Raw genomic sequence first — 25,344 nt, forward strand, 5'->3', positions numbered from 1 at the left:
TTTTAAGCAGGAGTTTGCAGTTTTCTGCAGATAATCTATTATAAATGATGGATTCTTGGTTTTTCTCTGTGTTTATCCTCTTTGTCTTACTTTACTGTGAAAATCTTTGATATCAGATAAATGCTGCATCACAAAGCGACCCCACACATTTTGCTTTGCTTGTGGTCTGACAAATTTCAATCAATTTCAAAGTTTGGGACGGGACCAGATGGTTGTGCGACAGATGCTGAAGGCATTGAGACATCCTCAGTCTTTGCTTTTAGATTTAGAGTTTCAATCTTAAAAAGTCTGCAGTTCTCTAAATGTGATATTCCTCCACAATTATCTTCATAAATCTGTTTCTAAATAAATATTTAATGGCACTTTAAGAAGGGCCAGTGTGTAAGATTTAAGGGGGTTTATTAGGAGAAATGGAATATCATTTCATAACTATATTTGTATTAGTGTATAATCCACTGAAACTAAGAATTGTTGTGTTTCATTAGATCAAAATTAGACCTTCATTTCTACATAGGGAGCCTGGAGCCCGCCATGTTGTACATTTGTGGGCTCCTGAGGGCCACCGTAGTTCTCTGACACGCTTGGAAAGGCAGAAGCCACTAAATCCTGCACACATGGACCTTCAACTTAAACTCTGACTTATGGGTATAACACACTTCCTCCTCTTCAGACTTAATACATAGATTCAGATAAATGTTGCTGTAAAATGTTTGGTAGTTTTTTCACGGGTGGAAAGTCTTGCTCGAAGAATAACTTTATTTTTTTAAACCAACCTGTTCCGTCTGTTGGCTGTTTGTACTTCAGAACTTATCATGAAGTTAAGTTTGACAAGTAAAAATGATTTTATTTGTACAAAAGCAGTGACAGTAGTTTCCCGCCCATGAATATGAGGCACTTCCTCTCAATCAACCGTTTTAGAGGCGCAGGAGCCAAAAAAGAGCACGGAGAGATCTGAGAGCTCTTCCATCTCTGTCTCAGTCAGTGATCTTGACTGTGTGTAAATACAGGCGAGGTGTGGTGATTGCATGCATTACTTGTGTGTGGTGTCCTGCTAAGTTGTATCTCTGAGCTGAGACCAAAGACCAGTTTTCATCCCGGTGCAACGATAACCTTTTCTTTTCTATTCCTCTGTTGTCAGACTCAGAAGACAAAACTGTTGGATCTTACTGAAACGCTGAATCGAGCACACAGCGGCCCATGAAGGCTCCCATGGTCATTATTTCTCTCCTCTGTTTGTGTCATCAATTTCCAGCCTGACTATGTCCACTGGAGCGAGATCATGACTTCGCTCAACGAGTCAGACGAGATCTCCCCTCCCTTCTTCCCTCTCTCCTCCGTTGAGCACAATTTCTCCCACTTTATCACCCACTACCCCTCATCCTTCCCCACCTCCTCCTCCTCGCTGACGTCCTCTAACTGCACCAGCCCCCCGTCAGCCCCCTCTCCTCTGTACAACTTCTACGCGGTGCTGCTGGTGCTCCTGATCTTCTGCGTGGTGTTCGGTAACGTGCTGGTGTGCGTGGCCGTGTCGCGGGAGCGCGCTCTGCAGACCACCACCAACTACCTCATCGTCTCGCTGGCTGTGTCCGACCTGCTGCTGGCCACCCTGGTCATGCCCTGGGGCGTCTACCTGGAGGTGTGTGTGTGTGTGTGTGTGTGCACGTGTGTGTATTATTTTGAAAACACCCTCAGCTTGCTGCAGTGGGATCTAAATGTGGAAAAAAACGTTGTGGATTGTGTGCTTGTTTCTCTAAAAGTTTATTTTACATTGCAACACATGCAAAACACATGCAAAACATATGCACAGCGGATTTCTGTGCAGCAGTTACAGAACAGATATTTATAGCATATGGCAATTTAATGTAATTTGATATTTTAACAATATTTATGTAACCGACCAGGGCTGCAGCATGTCATTATTTTTATTTTATGATTATTTTCTTGGTTAGTTGGTAAATCATTATAGAATAAAAATAATTGGCCTCTTTTTTTGATAATTGATTCATAATTCAGATTTGCTTCTTTTTTTCCCCAAAACAAGTGACATTTTCATCTTTTCTAATACACAAACTTAGTAATCAATAATTAAGAAAATAATCGGCAGATCAATTAATAGTGAGAAATATTTGTTAGTTGTGGGCCGAGATCAATGAGTCGATAAAATGTTAGATAATACTGGAAAATGACCTTTATATCGCATTCAAGGCAATGTCATTAAACTTGTTTGTTTTGTCCAGCCAAGAGTCAAAAACCCAAAGATGTTCAGTTTATCACATTAGACAAAGAAATTCAGCAAAGAAAAAAAGGCAGAAATGTTCATAATAGCTGCAGATTCATTTTCTGCTGATCGATTTACTGCTCTGTAATACAGAGAGCAGGAGGAAGGTGTCACTTTGAGGTGTGAGAACGACGAGTGAACCTGAAAATGTACTGACATTTGACACTATATTTTAAGACATATGGTTACAGGAAGACAATGCGCTTACATGCAAGGTTGAACTCAATAACAAACCGCCTGTCACATTAGCATACGCTAACTGCCAGCTTTCTGCCAGCATTGTAATGAACCTTCCCTGTGCCTGCAACATTTATGTCACGTCCTTCATTCTGCCAATCCGGTTGCAATTTCCACATCATAGTCTCCAACACTGCTGCAGTTTCCCAGAGCCCGAGGGGAACATGTTCAGATTGCTCATTGTTTCCGAAAAACAGACCAAAAACCAAAGAATAATAGTTTACAAGCAAATCATCTGCTTTTAGAAGATCGAATCAGCAACTATTTGGTATTTTTGCACAAGAAAAGGTTAATCCATTTTCTAAAATGTCGCAGGTAAATTTCCTGTTGATTAACTAATTGAGTATATAGTACTAGTTCTAATTGCAACTACTAATTGTTTCAGTTCCAGGCTGTTGATGCCAATAACGTTTACTTACTTGATAAATCTACTTTCAGATGATTACAAACAATGTCTCACAGGCTGTGAATATTTAAGGACAGAGTGCAAAATACAAAGACTATGTTCATTATATGTTATATAACCCTTTTATTGTGATATTGGGAGTTTAAATGAAACTAAATATTTGAGGGTTGAATTGGGAAAGTTCAGAAACACATCATCACGGTTGACAGTAAAGAAAAGTGAATGAAATATGAAGTGCCTCTGGGTGATCCAGCCTGGTTAATATTAACGCCGCTCCCCCGGTATCGCATTGCATTAATGTCAGTGTGTTTTGTTGAAGGTGGTGGGGGAGTGGCGCTTCAGTCTCATCCACTGTGACATCCTGCTCACCCTGGACGTCATGATGTGCACCGCCAGCATCCTCAACCTCTGCGCCATCAGCATCGACAGGTGGATTCTCCCTTTTAACTTTACCCTCTACTGTACTTTCTTGACTGGGCGTGTTTCTCTTCTCTTTCACTGTGACTTTTATCCAAAACGAAGACCGAAATATCAAAGATGACAGTGTCATTTCATTACTTTGTATCCTTCCCCTAACCTTGGTCGGGATTGGTGCAGGCTGGGCGCAGACAAAAAAAGCAACACATGTAACGAACGCACATCAAAACTTTGTAAGATGCATCCATCATCCAACTGTCACAGAGCAGCGGGACAGAAGCCCCACGCTCTGTAGTCGTCTGTCTTTCAGCGGGAAACGACAGGCTTCTACTGGGTCTTTTTACAATGTCCTCTGCTGTCATTACAGAGTTTATTCTTTGTGGATCAAATAGACTGCGTTTGGTGATTTTGACATTCTTCCACCTGATGCCCTCTTCATGGGTCTAGAGAGGAAGGTGACCAGACGCCCAGCGGGCAGGCCGTTCAGCGGCTGCACCCTAATTACTCTGGCACATTGAGGCTGAACCAGTGTAGACGTGTGTAATTTGGTGCAATAACTAAGGATAGAGCCTAATTGCTTTGTCAGAGCCGTAGACTATAACACACACACTGCAGTTAGAAGGCTGTCCTGGCTTCGTGCCCTAGCATTTTAAAATGAAACAGTGACTACAAGGTTAAAGTCCTGACGACTTTAATGTGAGGGTGCTCGGATGAATAGTGTGAGAGTCGGAGCCCTTTTTATACCCGGCCCTCCAGTTGCGGTTGATAGATAGTTATCGGATGAATTAGCACAAACCCAAATAGGGTCATCATAGTAAGTGTTTCTTACTGTATACAATGTGCTCTCATATGGCTATGCCCAACGTTTGTCTGGGTAACTCGTGTTCCTTTTGTTTTTGATATAAATGATTTAACTTGACTATTTAAGTGTTATTTATACACTGGAGTGAGTTTATTCCAGTGTCTCTATTCACGACACTTCACTTCCACATGATATGATGAAGCTGGTTGGAGTCAGTTAAGCTTGATCATGTATTTTTTTAACTTACATTTTTGGGGGATCTTGTGTAGCAGTAGCAGCCTTTCCAGCATTGTCATTGTGACCATGTTAGTGTGTTGAAGTTGGGTATTTAGCCCAACGCACCGCTAAAATATGTTAAAATGCAATATTGCCCCCTTGTCCTGTAGCTGTATACAGCTACAAAATAGAATCGTATACCTTTAAAAAGTCCTTTATCACTGCCTTTGTCCTGCACAATACCTACATAAATTGGTAAAGGACTCCTTCACAGCTGAGCTATAAAAACTAGAACGCTTCACCTCCAATATCCTAAGACGGCATGATGCAGATTTGGACTCCTGCAGAGTCTGTGACTCTGTGTTTGGGTCCATGACCCTCTGCTTTCAGTCGGCATTACAGCGGTGTGCTGAAGACGACTTCACCCACCTGCCTACAAAGCAGACGACTCTAACTGGTTTTGACATGCTGACAGGTGTGTGTGTGTGTGTGTGTGTGTGTGTTTGAAACAGGCAGCGACAGCTTTACTCTGTCTGAGCGGTAAACCGGGAGATTGTTTGTCTTTGTTCTGTATCAAGTGCCTGAGTGTTTACTTTAGAATATGTGTGAACATGTGGACGGGATAATGAAGTCTGAAGCTGCATTAATAGTGTCTGTGTTTACTCTGTATTGACTACTGTGTTCTAATGCAGGCACCACGAGTCAGTGTGTGAGAGGCATGCTAAAGTGTGTGTGTGTGTGTGTGTGTACTATTGCAGATACACAGCGGTGGCCATGCCGATGCTCTACAACACCAGATACAGCTCCAGGAGGAGGGTGGCGGTGATGATTGCTGTGGTGTGGTTTCTCTCTTTTGCAATCTCCTGCCCTTTACTGTTTGGACTCAACAACACCGGTAATCTGACACCCTTCCTCCAATAGTTGCCACCCAGCCACACATCACAAAACTTGTTTTAGTATTTCGTGAACAAATGTTGGGATCTTCCATTTCACTTCCATTAAAGAGCCTTGTTGCAGGTCCAGCATCGGCTGTCGAAGCCACCGGAAGGGAAAGCGTCTTTGGCGTCAGGATGTATTTATCATGGTTGTTGCTTGAATGGGGCCTTTGGTCTGTTTCACGCCAATGCAGGTTGAGGTTAAAGTGTCTTCTTTTTGATTTATGCTAGTTTGGAAGATTGGGTCCTTCATGGGTAGTTTAATCCACAGCTGTTCAGGGATGCTTTCTTAATTCAGCTGTGTGCCATCGTTCTCTGAGGTGTAGTTTAACTCACTAATAGAGCAGCGTTCACACCGCAATGCCTCCTGCAATATCCTGATCCATCTGTCCCTGGATTTGCTTGTCAATCCTTTATCAGATAGTAAACGAATTCCATATGTCTGCTCAGTCAACAGGCCTCAACATGCACTTGAGTCAGCAGACATTATACTTAAATATCCATTAGCACAGATAAACACACCATCCGGGGATATTCCCTTATGTTGCTCTCATCCAGTGGATGACAGGTGACATCTGCCCCGCGAACAAGAGAGAACACATAATCCTCGATTTGTTTGTTGGCTTACAAAGGGAGCAGGGAGTGAAGATGCTCGGCTGCTGACCGCTGCCTGGCAGCTACGAGGATGGACTGTGAACCTGCTCGCCTTGAACTGAAAGGCCACTTGAGAATAAATGGAAAACAAGTAGTTATGTGAGCTTCAGATGTGGGTCCAAACACAGCAAGATGCTGAATGATTTAAACTGCGAAAAAAATATTTCACTCTCCTCAGTAACAGGGTGCGCATAGATTACACCATGCTGTTCGAAAGGTAACAACAACTTCACGCACGTTTAGGCTCACTAATTGCATGATGCATCTCATTTGTTAAATCCGTACAAAAACCAAAGTGTAAAAACTAGCGCTTAAGAGCTGGAATATTTCCTGGCTGGGCACTGATTTACCTTTAATCTTTGGACAGGGTCAGGCCAGGCTGCTTCCAGTCTTAATGCTAAACTCAGCTAACCATCTTCTGGCTCAATATTTAACAGACAGACATGAGAGCGGTATTGATGTCCTCATCTAACTCTTTACATTTTCCTCTTTTTTTTCCCCCTCTGTGCATTAGCCAGCCGGGATGGCACCACATGCAGCTTTGCCGATCCGGCCTTCGTGGTGTACTCATCTGTGGCCTCCTTCTACGTCCCCTTCATTGTCACGTTGCTGGTGTATGCGCAGATCTGCGTGGTGCTGCGCAAGCGAGGCAGACGCACCGCCCCGCCGCACAGACACGGCCTGCACACACAAGGCGCAGCTGAGGCGGGAGAAGGTCACCGACACAGGAAGGTATAGAGTCACGGATTTGGCCGTTGACTGTTTGTCTGTGTTCTCCCTTTCCTCTTCCAGCAAATGTGGGCATTGGTAGATATTGACCCCTTTGGCCTGCACCGACATTGATTATACCACCAAAGAAGTTTAGATAAAGTCCATGACTTCCATGTGCAAAAATATCACTGAAAAGGTTTCCAAATCTGCTTTTCATTGAGTGTTTGCTTTATCCATCGTCCATATTTTAAAACCTCTGACACATTACATATTCTGTATCAGCTTGTTCCAGCTCTTCGTTGCAGCTCTCGGGTGTGTACACTGACAGAAATAGTCAACCTCAAGACTCTGCACCGTTCAATCAACTAGCAATAATCTTGACGTCTTGTGTGTAATTGTGTCCACCTTTCTCCAAAATCCAGTTTGAAATATTTGGTGTTTTTGGAAACTGTGGCACCTCCACTAGAATTTAAAATAAAGTGCTGTGATTTTGAACAATGCGCAAAATTAGTTTGTAATAACTGGGTCAGTAATAGTTGCATCAAAAGGACAAAAGCTTTTTTTTTTACTGATAGCAAACTAATGTGAATGTGCTACATGTTGTCTAGAATAGACCCCGATCAATACAACAGCATGTTTGGTACAGTAGTAAAATATGCATTTTGGTGTGAATTTAGCTTGTAACAAATAACCTAAACAAATGTATGAGACCCTTATAAAAAATGTTTGTTCATTTGTTTATTCTTTCTCGTAAATATATTTTAATCGTTTTTCATTATTTTTGCTGTTCAAATGTCGATATCGATCCCAAGAATACATTTTCTACGCTGCTTGCTTCCCCTTCAGAGCAAGTGTACACAACCAGAGGATGTGAAGCTGTGCACCCTGATCCTGAGGCCCGCCACCGCTGGCCCACAGCGCAAGAAAGTGGTGAGTCTCTCAGCATCATAAATGGCCTCTCTGTCTTCGCTGTCTCGTTTCTGTCTGTCTTATACGATCTGTTGCCTCTGCAGTGATGCTCTTACATCCATAAATGTCCGGCTTATTTTTGCCTTTGTTTCATGTTTGCAATCCAGCATCCACACCTTTGTCTGTCCCCCAACACTTACTTCCCTCACCACCCTCCTTCCTCCCTCTCTGCGTGTCAGACCCTGGTGAAGGAGGCGGTGGTTCACCCCCTGGAAGCGGAGCCGGGTCGGTTCCTGCCGCAGACCGAGCAGAGCCTGGCGCCTCCTCCTGCTCCCCAAACCGCCTCCCACTCGGGACGGGCCAGGATCTCCCTGGCCATCTCAGTTGGACCTGCCCCGGTTCATCCCTCCACCGTGACACGATCGGCCCTGATGCCCCGCCCCCCCACCCTCGAGGACGGCATGAGGGGTCGCGAGGGATGGAGGGAGCGCAGTGGAGGCAGAGAGAAATGGGGGATCACCAAGGAGAGGGTGAGAGGGAGGCTGTCGCAGCAGAAGGAGCGGAAGGCGACACAGATGCTCGCTATCGTGCTCGGTGAGTGGAGGGGTTACAGACTAACTGATGAGGTCTCCATCTTTAGACCATGTACACATGCGATACCATATAATGTATTCAGTCTCATAATATCTGCAGATGTTGCATATGCAAATACAATAACGTACCTGTACTTTGTTAGATCTCACCTCACATTACCTTCCGTATGACGTGTGATTCCTTTTATGTCTTCATCTAGATGTAGAGTTCATTTTTTGTAAATTGCATATGAGAAAACCAATTTGAACTCACAATTTTAACTTTCTATTTCCCAGAGGCATCATGTAAGCTGGGCTCATTAGAAGAGCATCTCGTTTTTCATCTGTGTCTTCAATCTTGTTGCTGTAAACATTGGTAAAAACTGAAAGAAATGGGTTTTGAATGCATATTTGGAAAAAGTTGTATTTATTATATATAGTAAGACACACGTTGTCAAATCTAACAAATCATCCACGGCGCCCTTTTTTTTAATGCCCTCCATTATTTACGGCTTCTCACTCAAATTGTAGTTTGTTTCTCGCCGACCTCATCTGTTTTTTGATTAATGTGACACCGCTACCGTAATTGATGAAGCTCACTACTTATCTATTTCTGTGGTGTTTCAGCAATTTTATGGTTCCGTGTGAAATACAAATGCAACAGTCGGCGGGTTATTTCATTAATTATATCCCTGCAGAATGTGTGCCACATACATGTAAGTGCTAAAAACATTCATTCACTGGTCCTCTAAACCACTTCCTGTCTCTGTTTCCAAGGTGTGTTCATCATCTGCTGGCTGCCTTTCTTCCTGACCCACGTGCTGAAAGCCCACTGCAGGAGCTGCTGTATCTCGCCCTCACTGTACAGCGCCGTCACCTGGCTGGGATACCTCAACAGCGCTGTCAACCCTGTCATCTACACCACTTTCAACATCGAGTTTCGCAAAGCCTTCATCAAGATCCTGCACTGCTGAGAGCTGGGGAGATGAGAAGCGTCAACTGTCGGGGTTTTTAAAAAAAGCCTGACGTTGGTTTGACATCAGAGGTGAGAGAAAAACAAGTAATCTGCAGTTTTGATACGCAGGAAGGGGGAGGGGGGGGGGGGGGGGCAACAGATTGGCAATTGATGCGTTAAGTAGTTCAAGCTTCATGGGAAATTAAATTAAAGACGAGAGGAATGTTACCAGCGGCTCAGAGGAGACTGAAGAAAAACAGAAAACGTGGCATTCAGAGAGAATGAAGACAGGAAAAGACGCTACTGATGATAAAAAGAGAGTGTGACAAGTAAAAGACAGCTACAAGAACACAAACAAGGCTGGAAATATTCATGGAGAAGACATGCACTGTGTTGTGTACATACAGACTCTAAGGGGAATATGTGAGGACTGATGTCTCCACAGCATCCAGACTGAAAGACTCCCTTAGACGTGACTGCTTTTCTAATATATGATTTGTGTCAGACGTCCGCTGTTGTATTTTCTTGTAATCCTGAACAATCAGCATCTCGTTATTTGTGCGCATGTGCTCGTCTTTCTCAGAGGACTGGAACAAGTCGAGGCAAAGAGAAAAAACATTGAGCCATGGGTCTAGAAACGTTTCTTCTGTTTGTTCAACTCTCATGCCCAAGGCTCAATCATTATATACACTTTTTTTGAAAACCCACTGAAGTTGCATCAAGGCTGAATTATTAATTTGGTGATTGAGCGCACGTTCGAAATCAGCAGACAGTGAAAAAAGCTTTCACCTAGTAAATGTGTACATTTTTTTTTGCTTTAAATAAATGTAAAATGTAGTGTTGTAAATAATAATTTTACTGGTTTATAAGAGAGATTGCAAGCCTTGTACGAACCATAATATTAAACATTTTCTGTCTTTGCTTAATTTGTTAAATTTTCAATCTATATTCGTCCCAAAGGATTTTTCTTCTTCTACAGATGCTCAGTATCCATTGTATTTCTAATGAAATAAAATAAGTAGAATATAATAAATAAACATATCTACAAACTGCTTTGGATTTATCCATTGATAGTGTAGCGCCAATACTTTATGATATTAATAAAATAATAAACACGGGGCTCCGTAATCTGCGCCAAGACGGCAGCAACTTTATTCACTTTTACCACACTTCACCAGAACCTCTTTTTCTTTTTCCGTCTCATCCTTCACAATAAAAGCCCCAAACACATACACGGGAACACTGCTTCCTAGAGAGCTCTTAACGTGCTCAACATAATAGCTTACCGAGGGCGGAGGTCTGCAAATCATATATGATTAGCCACCTGCAGGGAAAGGAGCTTGATAGCGAGAGAGCCGCGGGTGGCCGACCTCTGCTCTAGACTCATCATTCTTACCAGTGATCCCTCAGACACTCACCATCGTATACACCCTATATCACGTCTATGCTGGACTGAACCACAGGACCCCTACAAACTCACTCTACTAACTGTCTCATAGTTCAAAGTCCCGCTGGTTTATTTTGAACTTGGAACTAGTTTTTGTGCACCAAACACATGGACTTATCTGCAACACATTCTCAACACTCTCACTGCTCCTGAACAATTCAATACGATCATCTCGAACCCCTTCACCTCAGTGTGCAACTGTTTTCACTGAGCATTGTCCTCTTTTGTTTAACTCTGTGTATTTCTCATTGTAATTGCAAATGACAGGAGCCACAATGATTTTTGAAACTTAAATAAAGGTTTGAATGAATGGATAAAATAAAAGCAATTTGCAAATCCTTTATATATATATATAGGACTGAAAAGGGCCTTTTACTCAGCCTTTGGTTGTGTGTGTGTGTGTGTGTGTGTGCATCTCTGTGTCTGTCCACATCTTATCTCACATCGCTTACTGCTGGATCCATACGTATTATATTATTTTGTGCACATGTATGACTGTTTGCTCAAAGACCTCTCATGGTTGCAGTGATTCACCCTTTTGGAAAACATATTGTATTGACATTTTTTATACCATCATTGACGGCTGTCTTCTCTCAAATTGTGTTTCGTGTTTCAAAGATTAATTGGCACATGTGCCAATTTGCTTTGGCTCCTAGGTTTATACTGTGACACTGATCAATACTATTACTAGAATTTCAATTCGGCAAAACACCGTTTGTGATCAAAACTAATTCCTTTAAAAGAATAGTTTTACGCTTGGGGAAATATGCTTATTCATGTTCTTGAGAGTGAAATGAGAAGATTGTTACCACTGTCCCAATAAATATGAAGCTGGGGCCGGGAGATGCTTAGCTTAGCATAAAGACTTGTGACCACATGTGAAAGGTTTCGAGGCAAACCTACAATTACTACAATTCAATAATGGATTATCATCACGAGCCATGAGTCATGAAAGATTCAAGCACTGCGTTTGCCAGAAAGATGAGCTGTCACAGGAAAGGATATAGAAGTTCAGTTCACCGTCAATGACAACTTCCTGACAGTAACTCTGCTCGTCCTGTCAGTGAGCCCCACTGATGTGCCTGTCTGCACACGATAAAACAAATGCTGATAAGTTGCAAATGCTGTTCTATCTCAAGGGCTGCTGGTTGCTTGAGAGCTGTATGTATCCGAGGAGTTCAGATTGATGCAAATTGCCAGTCAGCCTGATCGGTGTAAACAAGAACTCTGACACCAATGTGGGAGCAAATGAAGCCTGCACACTTTATTTATTCATTCATGCATTCAGTCAGTGTCATGTGCGACTCTATACTCATAAACAACAAGCAAGCAATACTCAGTCATTTTCAAAACATAAGCATTGGAATGTTTGTGCATTATAGACCATTTATGTGAGGCAGCCCAGTGCACAAAAGACAACATTTGACTAAATAATTTAAAAAAAACACAACAGCAGCTCCGGAAACATTTTAGCAAAAGTGACTGCAAGAAAGTAGAAAACAAGTGAAATGTAACACAGCAAAGTAAAAACAGAACATTTCACAAAACACATTTACAAAACCGAAAGCGATGACATCACACAAGAGGAGAGTGTACATACTTTGCTGCTGTTGTTTTATTTTTACACTTACCGCATGGCTCTATGGATGGCACTGTCGGTCTGTCGGTCACTCTTTTCGAGGCTAAAATATCTCTTAACAAATTTTGGATGGGTTTGACAGACATTCATGTTCCCCAGAGGATGAATCCTTCTGACTTTGGCGATCCTCATCTTTTGGCGTTTAGCTAAAAGCCTCGCAGATAGCGATAGCGCTTGTTAGACATTCTGTCTTTGCTCTGTGAAATGCAACTTTCAGTTTTTGGGGAAAATGTTGTTTTCTTCCACCATGTTTACAGTGCTGCAGACGCAGCGGAATACCAGGCCACAGGGGGGATGCAGTCATGTCTATTTGAAGTGAACTCAGCAGCGTAACCTAGAAGATGCTGAGTAACACCATGACTGGGGTTCCTTGTTGCGGCCAGCACGTCCCACTGTCTGAGACGGTAATGTGATAGGACGAACAAAATACCCTTGAGAGGGCTGGACACACACACGCGCACACACACAAACAATTACGCCTCTTCACATTCACAGTAAGGGTATGATTATTGGATACATTTCTTTCAGCTTTGAGAAACTCAACTCTTGGACTCTGTGAATGTGTGTCTGTCCGTGCTGCCATTGTGTTCCTCCGTACTTGTGAGTGGGAGCAACTCATTGGTTTGGTGTACATTACCCTCTGTTGTTAAACTCTGAACCAAGCTCACAATTATCCCCATGCATATTTCATAGAAGCCCGATGACAAGAGTGCACGTATCCGTTACTGACCTGACTGCTACTGCCTCGCCTGCTCTGACCACAGGAGAAAGATTAAGTTGGAGAGGGAGGAAGAGTCGACGGAAAGGAGAAGGAGGACGATGATGAAGGGTGTGACACAATGACAGGATTAAGTGGTAACTGAAGAGAAGATAAGAGGAGGAGGAGGAGGAGGAGGAGGAAAGAGGTAGAATCGCAAGAGAAGTGGTGACAAGCTGCAGAAACCTGTGCCATGTGAAGATGATGGATTCCCGGTAACAGATGACATATCTTTGGATTAAAGATGCTCCAGAGCAAGCGGGCGTCTTCGGTGTCTAGTCACTGACGGTGCGGCTGTGATGCATTTCCTTTCCCCACTAAGGTATAAAGCTGGTTTATTAAAAAGTGTGGAGGAGACACACTCGGATGAATAATCCCACGCATACAAATGAAGCTGAAATCTGTACGGCTGACATTCAGGTGAGAGCGCTTGAAGTTTGGAGTGCACTGATGTGATGAGATGTGATAGAGTGTGTAGTGAATTGAACAAACAATGCATGCGATTGTAACGGAGAGAGTACACAACTGCTACACGATCACAGATGTCCTTTCCTGCAGATAATAATCGCTGGAGGACGTACATCTTTAGTGACATAACTTTATTCTCATGAAAGTACTTTTTGTGGCCTTATTTTGCATTTCCTCATGTATTTATTTTTATTTTTATTTTTATTAGTATTTTTCTCAGAGCAAGCTTTTCATTTGAATGTTATCGCAGTCTTTTGGGAAATCATTTAAACTCTGACTCATAATTTAACAAAGTTTAATTGCCAAGATCCAATCTGACATTTGCTTAAAAATATGTAATTTACTAAACTTATTTTTTGAGCATTGAGATGTATTAAAATGCACATTTAAAAAGCCCTATTGAGACTTCTTCTCTATTATGTGAGCATATCAGCACTCAATATCTAAACATTACTCACAGAAACATTGTCCCAAGCTCATGATTTGTTGTCGCTTTTGTTTCTTTTGCAGGACTCAGCTGAGGTTTCAGGGTTTCCTTCCACGTCCGTGTCCCTCCACTCAGCTCAGCCATGTCTGATAGCGAGTAGATCTCATCCAGACCAGCACACACATGCTGCTAACTGGACCCCACGAGCTATACACTATCACGCCAAAGAACATGAACCCTAACTTTGAACAGACTTTGCATTTCATTGCAGCTACCAGTATGGATTCGCAGGTCAAAGCAGGCAGCACCAGCGCTTCTGATGCAGTTGTTGCGTCACTCTATCCGTCCCTAGAGCACTGGACATCAACATCTTTTCAAAGTCCAACCAGTCATGAAGTATTGAGTGTATCGTCTCTGGTCCCTTCCACAGTCATCACACTCATGCCTCACTATGGACCCTCAGCGAATGAAAACTTATACCAAGAGCCTCCATCTTGTTCTAAAGTAACCCCAGACCCTCAACTTTCAGGAACTTCCTCTTCTCCCTTTGGTTCCTCAGAACCTCAAGATCAAAGAACCCTGTCTTCTCCACTTCCCTGTGCTGATAATCCCCAGGTAGTACAGCAGAGGAAACCGTCAGATGGAGGCCCACTGGAGGAGGGATCGGTAGTTCTCATGATACCCAAAGCTGATGAAGAACAAGGTAATAATTCAAGGGTTTGACCCAATGCTTTAATCCAACACAGTCTTATCCCACTGAACTCAAACACGATTAAAACGTGTATATATGAGTGAACCACTACATGGACAATGAAACATTACACTCACATGTGATAGTTGACAGTTTCATTAAAAAAACATGGGCATTAATCTGCTGCTAGAACAGCGCCCACTGATCAGGGAGGGCTTTCCATTAGATGTTGGAACGTGCTATCTTCACTACACGGCCCAAAGTACGTGGAAACCTTTTGGTTTTGTCCCTTATTCAAATTGATTAAAAACTTTATGGGGCTGACTGGAGCTGGAGCTTTGGTGATCCTCTAACTTTTCATCTGGCGCCGCTTTTATGGATGGAATAAAATTACAGATCCTTTGAGGATTTAAATTTTAATGTGGTGTCATAATCCAACCTAATGTTAACCGTAATCTTGATGTGGCACACTGATTAACAAGATCATTTAAAAACGGAACTTCATGTCATAAAGGTTGCCGAACCTAGACTTTTAGTCTAATCATTGTTACATCAAAATAATAATCTTATACATATCTGTGACTCTATATCTACTGCTGGCACCTTTTAATACAGGTTTGTGCAATTCAAGGTGTTTCACAGAAAACACAGAGGTCACTTTGTTGCGTCTGAAATGAACAATAAACACACACTGGTGGTCTGCACAGACTAGCCTGTACAATCTGGCTACTCTTGTCTTTTTAAGTGATGACATATAAAGTGCATTATCTTTTGTAGTCACAATAATAAACAGCAAAGATTTGTCTCAAGATTGCACCGTCTACTAAGCCCTGTCAGTTCTTCGAATGTATTGGAGGCGCTCCTACTTCATCTCCTGTCAAGATGCTACTGATACAGAGTCCCCGGCTTCATATTGCACTCCAAGTATCTTACCAGCATTTTCCCTTCAAGATAAATCATTGCTGCTGTCCTTATAGGATTGTTTCCATTGTGTACTGCTCTCTCACTTCTGGAGTTGTCTGCAATTTCTTGATATAAGCTGTTTTTCAGCCTCCCCCACAGAAAGCAGCCTTGACCCATTGTTTCCACAAAATAACAGAGCCATCCATATGTTCCTGACTCCTGTTCCCCTTTCTAAAGTGGTTTCTTATCAGCTCTTGGACAAGATAGATACATTAACGTTTCTCAGAGTTTCACCAAAACACAAAGTGCTGAGGAAGCTGTTTATAGCCTCAGTAATGACATCATAATGTGACAGAGAGCTGGTGTGCAATCTATTTTATTACTATTCAACCTCAATGGCCTTTGATGATCACGGTATTTTTTAAAGGACTCATGGCAGTGGATTCCTTGCACCAACCATGATTGGGTTGAAAAAAAAGAAAAGATTATGTGTCAATTTGTCATCCTTTCCCAGCGACCTATGATATTAAATATCCCCCTTTGGGTGTATCGTATGTCATTTTAATTGTGCTAATAACCAATGCCGTGTCCTCCATGTTGACAGTTAGCTCTATTTAATGAGAGCTAATGATCTAGGTCGGTAGCTTTTGGCAAGGTTGCGGATAGATGCCACATCATTGTCTTGCAATTTTACTTAAAATGTAAATTAGCACCACATAGCAAATCAAAGTAGCCTACCATGCAGCATGTTAAGCAGTTCTTAGTGTCTTTTTTTCCCCTTCAAACTCTGCCCTAATCCGATCTGTTTATTGCTTCATGAGTTAGAGAGAAATATAAATAATTAAAGGCTTTTGTCTTATTGTCATTCATTTGTTTTAACCAATCCACTGTGTCGGCTTCAGGCGCAAAGTGGAGGATAAACCCAGCTTATCAGTCTGACACACTTTTCTCTTTAGTTTGGTACACGTTGTTATATATTATATATTCAAAGTATACAATATGTCACAGCATGGAGCATCAAATATAACTTATACAGGGATCTCTGAGGCGAAGAAGCATATTACTTTCCAGAGTTCACGATTGGCTCACCTTAACATTTACCTTATGCTGCCATGAGGCTTTTATCAGAGAACTAGTGAGAAGTTGCACATTACACCAGCGCTCGTCCGCCTCAGGTGGCTGTCAGTCAAGCATAAAGTTGATTCCAACATTTTCTTTTTTTTTAACCTACAAGGCATTGAATGCAGCTCATGCTTTACCTCAAATTGTGCATGTGCTGTGTCCTCAGTTCACTCAGGTCCTCTTAACTGAGCCTTTTGAACAAGCGTTCTAACAAAAGCCCTCCGGCAGCTCGCCTCTAAATGCTAGACTGACCAGCTCAGTCGCTTGTTTTGGGAAATGACTTCCATCACACCTTCTCTGTCGGGCATTCTCCTCCACCGTGTTGAACACATTTTGTGATGTGTGTATATATACTGTATATATATATATATATGATGCTGTTAGTAGTGTAATTGTGCAGGCATGTGCTAGACAAATAAAGTCTACACTAGCAGACTCTATATTGGCATAAACTATTCCAAGTTATAAATCATTTAGAGCTTAATAGTGAGTTTCACCTCGTTATTTAGCTGTCTGGTACATACATTTACTGTTTTCAGAGAAATAACTTTAAACCACTGTACACTACCTGCTCAACTGACAATTAATGCTGTTTAATTATTTAGACTGGAAATATGTCAGCTTTATTCACAAAGTTAACAGAACATGCTAAGACGTTAGGCTATATGACCAAATCATTACAGTTAAATTAGCATATTTGGATATTATCCACTCAGACTACACTGCATTAATACTAATAGGTTAACTCTGAAACATACGTACTGTAATGTAAATATTTACATAAAGCATTCCATACTTATTTAGAGCCTGTAAACTGTATTTTTTTGTTAGTTATGTTATAGCTTGTGATGCTACAGTGAATTTGCCTCAGAGGGCTTTACAATCTGTACACATGCGTCATCCTCTGTCCCGGGACCCTCACATCAGTACAGGAAAACCTGTGAGGCAAGAAAGCACAAAGACTGCGGGGAAATAGCAAAGTCAGTAATGTGCGCTAATGGGACAGGAATTCATCCAGAAGGAGAGAGAGAAACAGAGAGAGGAGCTCAGTGTGGGATGTCCAATTAGGACTTTGTAGGTGAGGAGAAGGATTTTAAATTATATTCTTGATTTTACAGGGAGCCAGTGCAGAGAAGCTAATACAGGAGTAATATCTATTTTCTTAATTTTTGTTAGTACACGCGCTGCAGCATTCTGAATCAACTGGAGCGATTTAAGAGACTTATTAGAGCAGCCTGATAATAAGGAATTGCAGTAATCTAGTCTAAAAGTAACAGATGCATGAACTAATCTTTCGCTTTAAGACAGGATGTGCCTGATTTTTAAAATGTTACGTGTTAGGTGAAAAAAGGCAGTCTTGATATTTGTTTTATCTGGGAGTTAAAGTACAAAAGATAACTCCGTGATTCTTTACGGTGCTGCTGGATGCCAGGGCAATGCCATCCAGAGAAACTGTATCATTAGATACAGTTTTTAGGACATGCTTGAAAGTTTAGTGAGCGGGTTGGTTTCGTCTGGCTTGATCGATGGATATAATTAAGTATCATCGGCAATGAAAGTTGTGAAAGAGTTCATGAAGTCATTTCTACTGAGGTCTATGTGACTCTCTGTCAGCCTGGCTACAATGAAGAGAAACTGGGTTCTTATTTTTCTCTATTTATGATGAGCAATATGCTGCTCTGGCACTACGGAGCGCCTGCTTATCTTATTACTTTAGTTGATTTCTTGCAATGCAACCTGATTTAGTAAATCTTTTTTTAGAATATATATATGGTTTAAAGATGTATTTATTTATTTTTAGACTCAGTGCCTCAAGCCTGTTCCTCCCGTGAGCTGCTGCTGATTGTGAGCTTCCTCATCATCATCAAGCTGCTCATCGCCTCTGCTCTCTTAGGTAACTGCACCTCATTTTAAATGAAATTCGGAGAAAATCTAGCTTAATGGGTTTTATACATTCAATATGCCAGTCAATATGTCCTCTCTCAAACGTTCTCCTGAATTCAAATGATTCATCAGGGAAAATGAGAAGTTAAAATTGACGTCCTTATTTATAGAGCCGGTGGTCATTTTGAAAATCTGGGAACCTGTATTGGGTGTTATGATCATTTGTATTCTGTAATTTAATTCTTTACTGTTTAAGTAAACTTAGTGTGTCATGACACTTGTTTCCTTCTCTCTTGAAATCAGTCAAGTTCCTGGTATTCCCCTCTGAGTTTGGTGAATCGTCTCCTCTCTGTGACGTGAAGGGGAACTGCAGTGTCCCAACTCAGCCGCCGTTTCTGTCTAAGAATCCAGTGAACCAGACAGACAACATCACTGCAGGTACAAAATTAATATACTTTTTGTAAGAACACTGATTAAGGGCTGTGGGGGATTCTCTGCTTATCTGTCTTGGACAGGAGATTATTGCACAATACATCCATCTGCTGTCTGGCAGATATGGCCACAAGCCATTGCTTTACTGCAATATCACCATCATTTAAACGGCTAGTATACTTTTACTGAATTCAACTATCTTTGTGGACGGATATGAAGCTAATTCTTACACGTGTTATTGCATGTGTCCGATTTTTTTTTTTTTTTCATTTGCATACATCCCGTCTTGTTCATCTCGCACCCAGAATGCCCAGTTCTGCTCAGTGATGGCCGGCGTATTGTTGGGGGGACGTTGGCAGCCAAGGAGAAGTGGGTCTGGCAGGTCAGCATGCACTGGAGAGGGAAGCACGTCTGTGGAGGAGCCATCATCTCCCCTCGCTGGGTCATCACTGCAGCTCACTGCTTTGTTGAGTAAGAGGTTGGACATGGGGGAGTGGAAGTAAGAAAGACGGGGAAGCGCAACCAGGCAGTTACACCCTGTCTGCATGTCGACAGTCCTCAGTAGAGAGGGCTGTACTCCAAATTCATTAAATGCAAGTTAATTCCATGTTTTTATCTAAATCAAGAGCAGGAATGAGAATAAGTGAGAGCAAATCAATTCCCCCATCGGTGCATTTCGCCCGGTCTGCACCAAGAACAATAGCTTTGAATGAAAATCACAGTTCTGTCTGCAGGGCCTCTCTACTACCCTTGAACAAGTATTTCGGATTTTGGGCAATCAATCATTTTGAGCATCACTTCGTACTAAAAAAAAAGCTCATTAAATTGAAGTGCTGAAGGAAAAATAAATTATTGTTGACCAGATTTGAGTGCAGTTTGGGTGAGAAACAGTGAGATAAAGTAATTGCATTTTAAGGATTTGTAGTGTAATTTCCTGCTTGAAACTGTCAACGCTGTATAAACGCTCAGTTTTTGAAACCTCTTTTTGACACCTCTGAATACAATTTACTTTTTCCAATCTAATAAAATAGAACATTTAAAGTGGATGTACAACAGCGTGTGCTTGGCTGGCAGAACTTACGATTTCATATAGTTTTTTGGACTCACCACCTGGACAAGAGAGGTGTGTGTGCGTTTGTGTTTGTTTAGTGTTACGTTTAGTGTTGTTTCAAGTACTTGTTTCCACTGCAGTTCTAATTTGATAATCAGCAGTATATATATATATATCAAGATCAGACATCATCAAAAGAAAAACAGCATGACCATACAGTAGATAGCTACACAATCCCTCACAGTAGAAAGACAGACATTGATCATTGCACATTGATCCACTTAACTCGAGCTCAGACTACAAACGTCTGTGTCTCCCTGCTGTTCCTGCAGGAACAACATGCTTGCAGTGGCTGACTGGCTGGTGGTGGTGGACACGGTCAGCATCGCAGACAACTCTCTGGGGAAACGCTACAGAGCACTGCAGGTCCTCTACCACCCTCGCTTCAACAGATACAACAATGACTATGACGTGGGCCTGCTGCGCACCATCACTGACATGGACATGAAAGGTTAGAGGCGGTGGCTCCATCTGTCGGCAGGGCCCTGCAAAAACACATCATGTGTCATGTTACTTTAATGCTGGAGGGTTATTTGCCTTTACGTGGATAGAAACATTCCAAAATAGGCCTCGCTGGCAAGAAGTGGTTAAAGTTAAATGATAAGGACTTGATTTTATGTTTTAAGAAAAAATAGGGAGTTAGGAGCTATTGAAGAATGTGCAAATAATGACTACCCTAAAATAGCTGATACCATTACTGCCAGAATCCATAATTCATTATTGTACATAATAAAAAATATATATTTATTTCTGTAGCAATTTTCTAAAACAAATGTTTATCATTTGCGTTTCAGACAATAATGTGTTGCTACTAAACCTTTAAAAAAAATACAATCAAGGTTATGGTGCACACCAACTTCCTGAGGCTAACTAGTTACTTTTTTAATCTTAGCATAAATCATAAAATATGATGCGCCTGTCTTAGAAGACATTAACTACTCGTGGCACGGTTTGCTCATTGTCTCCACCATCTGTCTGTTTTTACCCACCGTGGACTGGCTGGGCCTGAATATTTGAACATGCTGGTGTAACATATCCTTACATCACTGTATTTGCCATCAATCTAGTACCACCAAATAAAAGATTTAATTTCATAGACATTTGACACATCATTGATTGTTTACATATTAAAATTCTTCAACCTTGATGTAAACTAAATTACATATTTAAACTGCATAAAGTTTATACCAATAACAAAGAATATATATATATATATATATATATATATATATATATATATATATATATATATATATATACTGTATAAAAAATATTCATTTGGTTAAATACAGCTTACCTGTGTTGATTATTATTTCTTTGTAACAACATTTCTGTTTGAAGACATGTAAACCTATATAAACAGTCCAACAAGCAACTTATATATTTGTACAGCACTTTTAAAAGCCAAGTTAAAACCACCACACAAAGTAGAATACAAAAGACAAAGTCAGCTGTAAAAATGTCACATGCTTGTAAAGAAGGCAAGAGCAGTGAGCGTAGAGGAACTTGAAAACTTTCCAAAAATGGCGCCGTAAGAGGAGCACTAGTGTTAAGCTTTAGGTTATTTATTTAGGTTCTAGGCTACTTGATCAGTTTTTATATTACTTATTAGTTAAGCAGTTCTGTGTAGTTTTTGTATTTCATAGTAAAGGATCTCAGCCCTCATCAGCGTTCAACAATACAACCCAACCCCTGTGTAATATGCAACTTTTATTATTGTTTTGATGGATATTTGTATTGCTTCTATTTTGCTGCTATCTGTATTATATATATCGTATGTTTTTTTTATATTTACACTTTATTTTCTTTCTTCGGTGGAGTGTCCCAGTGAAGGCATTTCCCACGACTTTACTTGTATAACAGGAGAGACAATAAACAAGTTTAATCTTGCAACTGAGAATACAATACGTGGTCTCATGACTGTCCTGTGATAGCTCATGACTGTCCTGTGATAGCTCATGACTGTCCTGTGATAGCCTTTATATCTTTACTGCTTTGCTTATCAATCTAAGATTATATTACGATCTGATTACTGTGTGCTGTTTGTAGGTGGGGCGCGACCGGTCTGTTTACCCAGTCCGAGCGAGTCCTTTCCTCCTGGAGCGGCCTGTTGGATCACAGGCTGGGGATTTATTCATGAAGGAGGTGTGTTACACTGACTCAAACCCTCTGATTGTGCTTTTTTTTTGGGGTGATCCCACGTCCTGTGGTCCTCATGGTTGTGCCAAACAGTTAGGGGATCTAAAAATAATTTAACTCCACCAGCCACCCTTAAAAGTTTTAGCTCTAAGTCATCACATCATCCCCAATGGTTATTGTCGTTGCTTCTACTCCAAGAAGCTGTAAAGAATAACTGTACAGCAAAAATCAGGAGCTACATTCAACTACATTTAAATCAGTAAAGGGAACAACTTAAGACACTGTGTTTCAGTTCAAGAATATAGTTTAGATACAATTTCCTTCTGGCATATTAGAAGTTCTGATGCAAAGATACTTGAGAAGAAACATCATTTAAATGATCACACCAAGTGAAAAGCAGACTTGTAATTTGCTCCAGGCAGCTACAAGGCCTGAAGCAGCTGCTTCATTTGCTTTTAGGCTTGTCGGCTGCAGTCCGTCTGAACGATTTTACACAAATGAAAGGTCATTTTCCTAACCTCCCTTTGACTTATCCACTCACATCACAATTACTGTCTCATCTTTCTTTCCTCCTTTCTCTTCCTGCTGCCTCTCTGTCAGGCTTTGTGTCAGATGAGCTCAGGCAGGCTCAGGTCAAGGTAATAGCTCAACCCGTCTGCTCCCACCCGAGCGTCTACGGCGTGTACCTAACTCCTCGGATGATTTGTGCTGGCACCATGGACGGAGGCGTGGACTCCTGCCAGGTGATACTCCTCACCCAGTGATATAAAAATCTCCTTATCAACCTACCTGATACAGATTTAGGAGGAACATCCTTTTAACTTTACAATAGATTACGAAAGCAAGTCTTGCATCATGTCTGCCACCATTACAGGGATTGTTCACCTGAAAATGAAAAAAAATACATATTTGTCCTCTAACCCGCAGTGCTGATCAGTAATCTAGATTGTTTTGGTGTGAGTTTCCTAGTTTTGGAGATATCGGCCGTAGAGATACTTTCTCTCTAATATAATGGAACTAGATGGCACTCGACTTGTTGGGCCTAAAGACAAAAAAAAAATGTTTGAAAAACTCAAAAGCAATGTCTGTTGTGAACAGTTTCGTGCAGGATCTACTTTCTTTCGACTGAACTGTTCTTACCAACTGTATCACCGCACAGTAGGAAGCGTGCATCAACTCAAGGAGGAGGCTCATCATCGCGACACAGCGAGGTGCTAATGTCAATGGCGTCCTCCTCCGCTGAGCTGTAGCGTTAGCTAGCTTAGTGGTGCAGTTTGGTAGAAAAATAGATTCGTTTTTTTTTTTTAAATAGTTCCTGCATGAGACTCACAACAAGGTCTGCGGCTTATCTTGAGTAAACAGGTCATGATTTCTGGAAAGAGACATTGCTGTTGAGTTTTTCCAATTTGTTTTTTTTTGGGCACAAGCCAAGTGCCAAGTAGTCCAATTATAATCGAGAGAAGGCAGACATCTCTGCAACTAAAACCTCCTAAACTAGGCAAACGTGCACCAAAACAATCTGGATTAATAAATAGCACTACAGGTAAGAGGATGTATGTGTATTTTTATTTGTGGGGTGAACTGTCCCTTTAAGGGTGCAAACATTGTTTAAAACTTGGTGTATGATGTTTGGTAAATGAGTGGGTCTTGTTTTAAGGGAGACAGTGGTGGACCCCTGGTGTGTGAGACAGCCAGTGGGGACTGGAGGCTGGCCGGGGTGGTGAGCTGGGGGGAGGGCTGTGGACGGCTCAATAAACCAGGCGTCTACAGCAGAGTGACCCAACTGATCACCTGGGTTAAAGGACATATGGAGGTAATGTATAAAGGGATCCCCCTCTCTGTCTTTCACTGTATTCACTGTTCAGTGATTACATAGTTTAGTTATATCTGTGTCAGGTAAATTGCATTGTTTGTGTCCTGCTCTTACATTTTTAAATGGAAAGCATATCAGCCAGTGCCCAAAATGTATTTTATTTTGAATCAAATATTATTATTTTATTCTAACATTATATTATATTATGTGCACCTCCTTCACAATATCCAATGTTCAACCCAGGTTAAATTTTAAACAGGTTGCACAAGTGTTGTTGAAATCAGTCAACAGAAAGGACAGTAAATACAGGTATTGGCTCAGTAAGACATTCTGGGTGCCAGCAATGGATTAATGGTTATACAGACAGTGGGCTGTAACTTTGTATGCCTTGCTGGATTTATTTTATTAAACTATATTTCAGGCCATGCTGTCACTTTTCTCTTCTTGCTGCAGGACAAACCAGAGGAATTGGAGACCACAACGGCCGTTACCGACACCTCACAAGGACACTTATAACTGAAGACAATTGACAATAAAGAATCAAATCGCCTGTATCTGCTTGTTTTTTATGAAATAAAAAAACAACTGAAATGGGTATATTGTTATGGCAATAGGCTAAAAAAAGTACACATATCTTTGTCACAATTTTCCAAAAATAATTAACAAATATTAGGGGTGTCATGTGTTTAAAAAAAATAAAAAAATATTCTAAAAACAATCGGTTTCATTTATCAACTCTCACATATAGATCAATCAACAGTCACATAGGCCACTGCTGCAGTTGACGCTACTATATCGTGCACGTGGTGTGAACGTGCGTGCGTTTATGAGCGCGCACTGGTGATGCTCGTGCACTACAACAGACCTTCAGTCTATTAGGCCCAATCCCAATGTCCCCCCTAAAGCCTCAAACCCTGAACCTTCAAGGATTTACTGACCTCACCTGGTAAGTGGTTGAGTGTGAGAGACTGTGAGGGCTTGAAATGGTGTAAATAGGAATGGGACAGCAAAATAAGATGTACAATTGTGGGTATTTATTTTATACTTTGTACTCCCTGATTTGAAAGTCTTCCAGGCGCTTTCCTCACAGCTTGAGAGGTAATTCATATAATCTATTTACTCATTTTTGTCAAAACAGCTTCAATGACAAAATCAAATATTTGATGGATAAATAAATAAATATCCTCTGATTTCATGTTTGTTTTTTGTTCTACGTTTAACCCCTAATTAATGTTTCTGAGTAAATTGAATATGACAGGCTGTGGCTGAACACACGTGTGCCATCCTCTTTGTTTACCTTTTTTACGTCTCCATGCGTCCACTGGTTACCCCGTGTTTAACGTCACATTGCAATGATTTGTGGGTAATTCCCTTTGGCAAAGTCTGCATCTAATGCTGACTTAAGGAAAGGGTGCATAA

At 41.2% G+C, this 25,344-nt stretch overlaps 1 protein-coding gene across 1 annotated transcript; it reads left to right on the forward strand.

The window, feature by feature from the left end:
- Nucleotides 1-1,279: 1,279 nt before the first annotated feature.
- On the forward strand, nt 1,280-9,111 carry drd2l (dopamine receptor D2 like; the record flags this gene model as incomplete). Its single annotated transcript, XM_079165346.1, has 7 exons — nt 1,280-1,636; nt 3,241-3,350; nt 5,115-5,251; nt 6,460-6,677; nt 7,503-7,586; nt 7,805-8,159; nt 8,915-9,111. The coding sequence occupies 7 exons, from the start codon at nt 1,280-1,282 to the stop codon at nt 9,109-9,111; spliced, it is 1,458 nt and encodes a 485-aa protein (XP_079021472.1).
- Nucleotides 9,112-25,344: the final 16,233 nt, after the last annotated feature.

The sequence above is a fragment of the Pholis gunnellus genome (genome assembly GCF_910591455.1).
Source record: "Pholis gunnellus genome assembly, chromosome: 8".
NCBI lineage: Eukaryota > Metazoa > Chordata > Actinopteri > Perciformes > Pholidae > Pholis > Pholis gunnellus.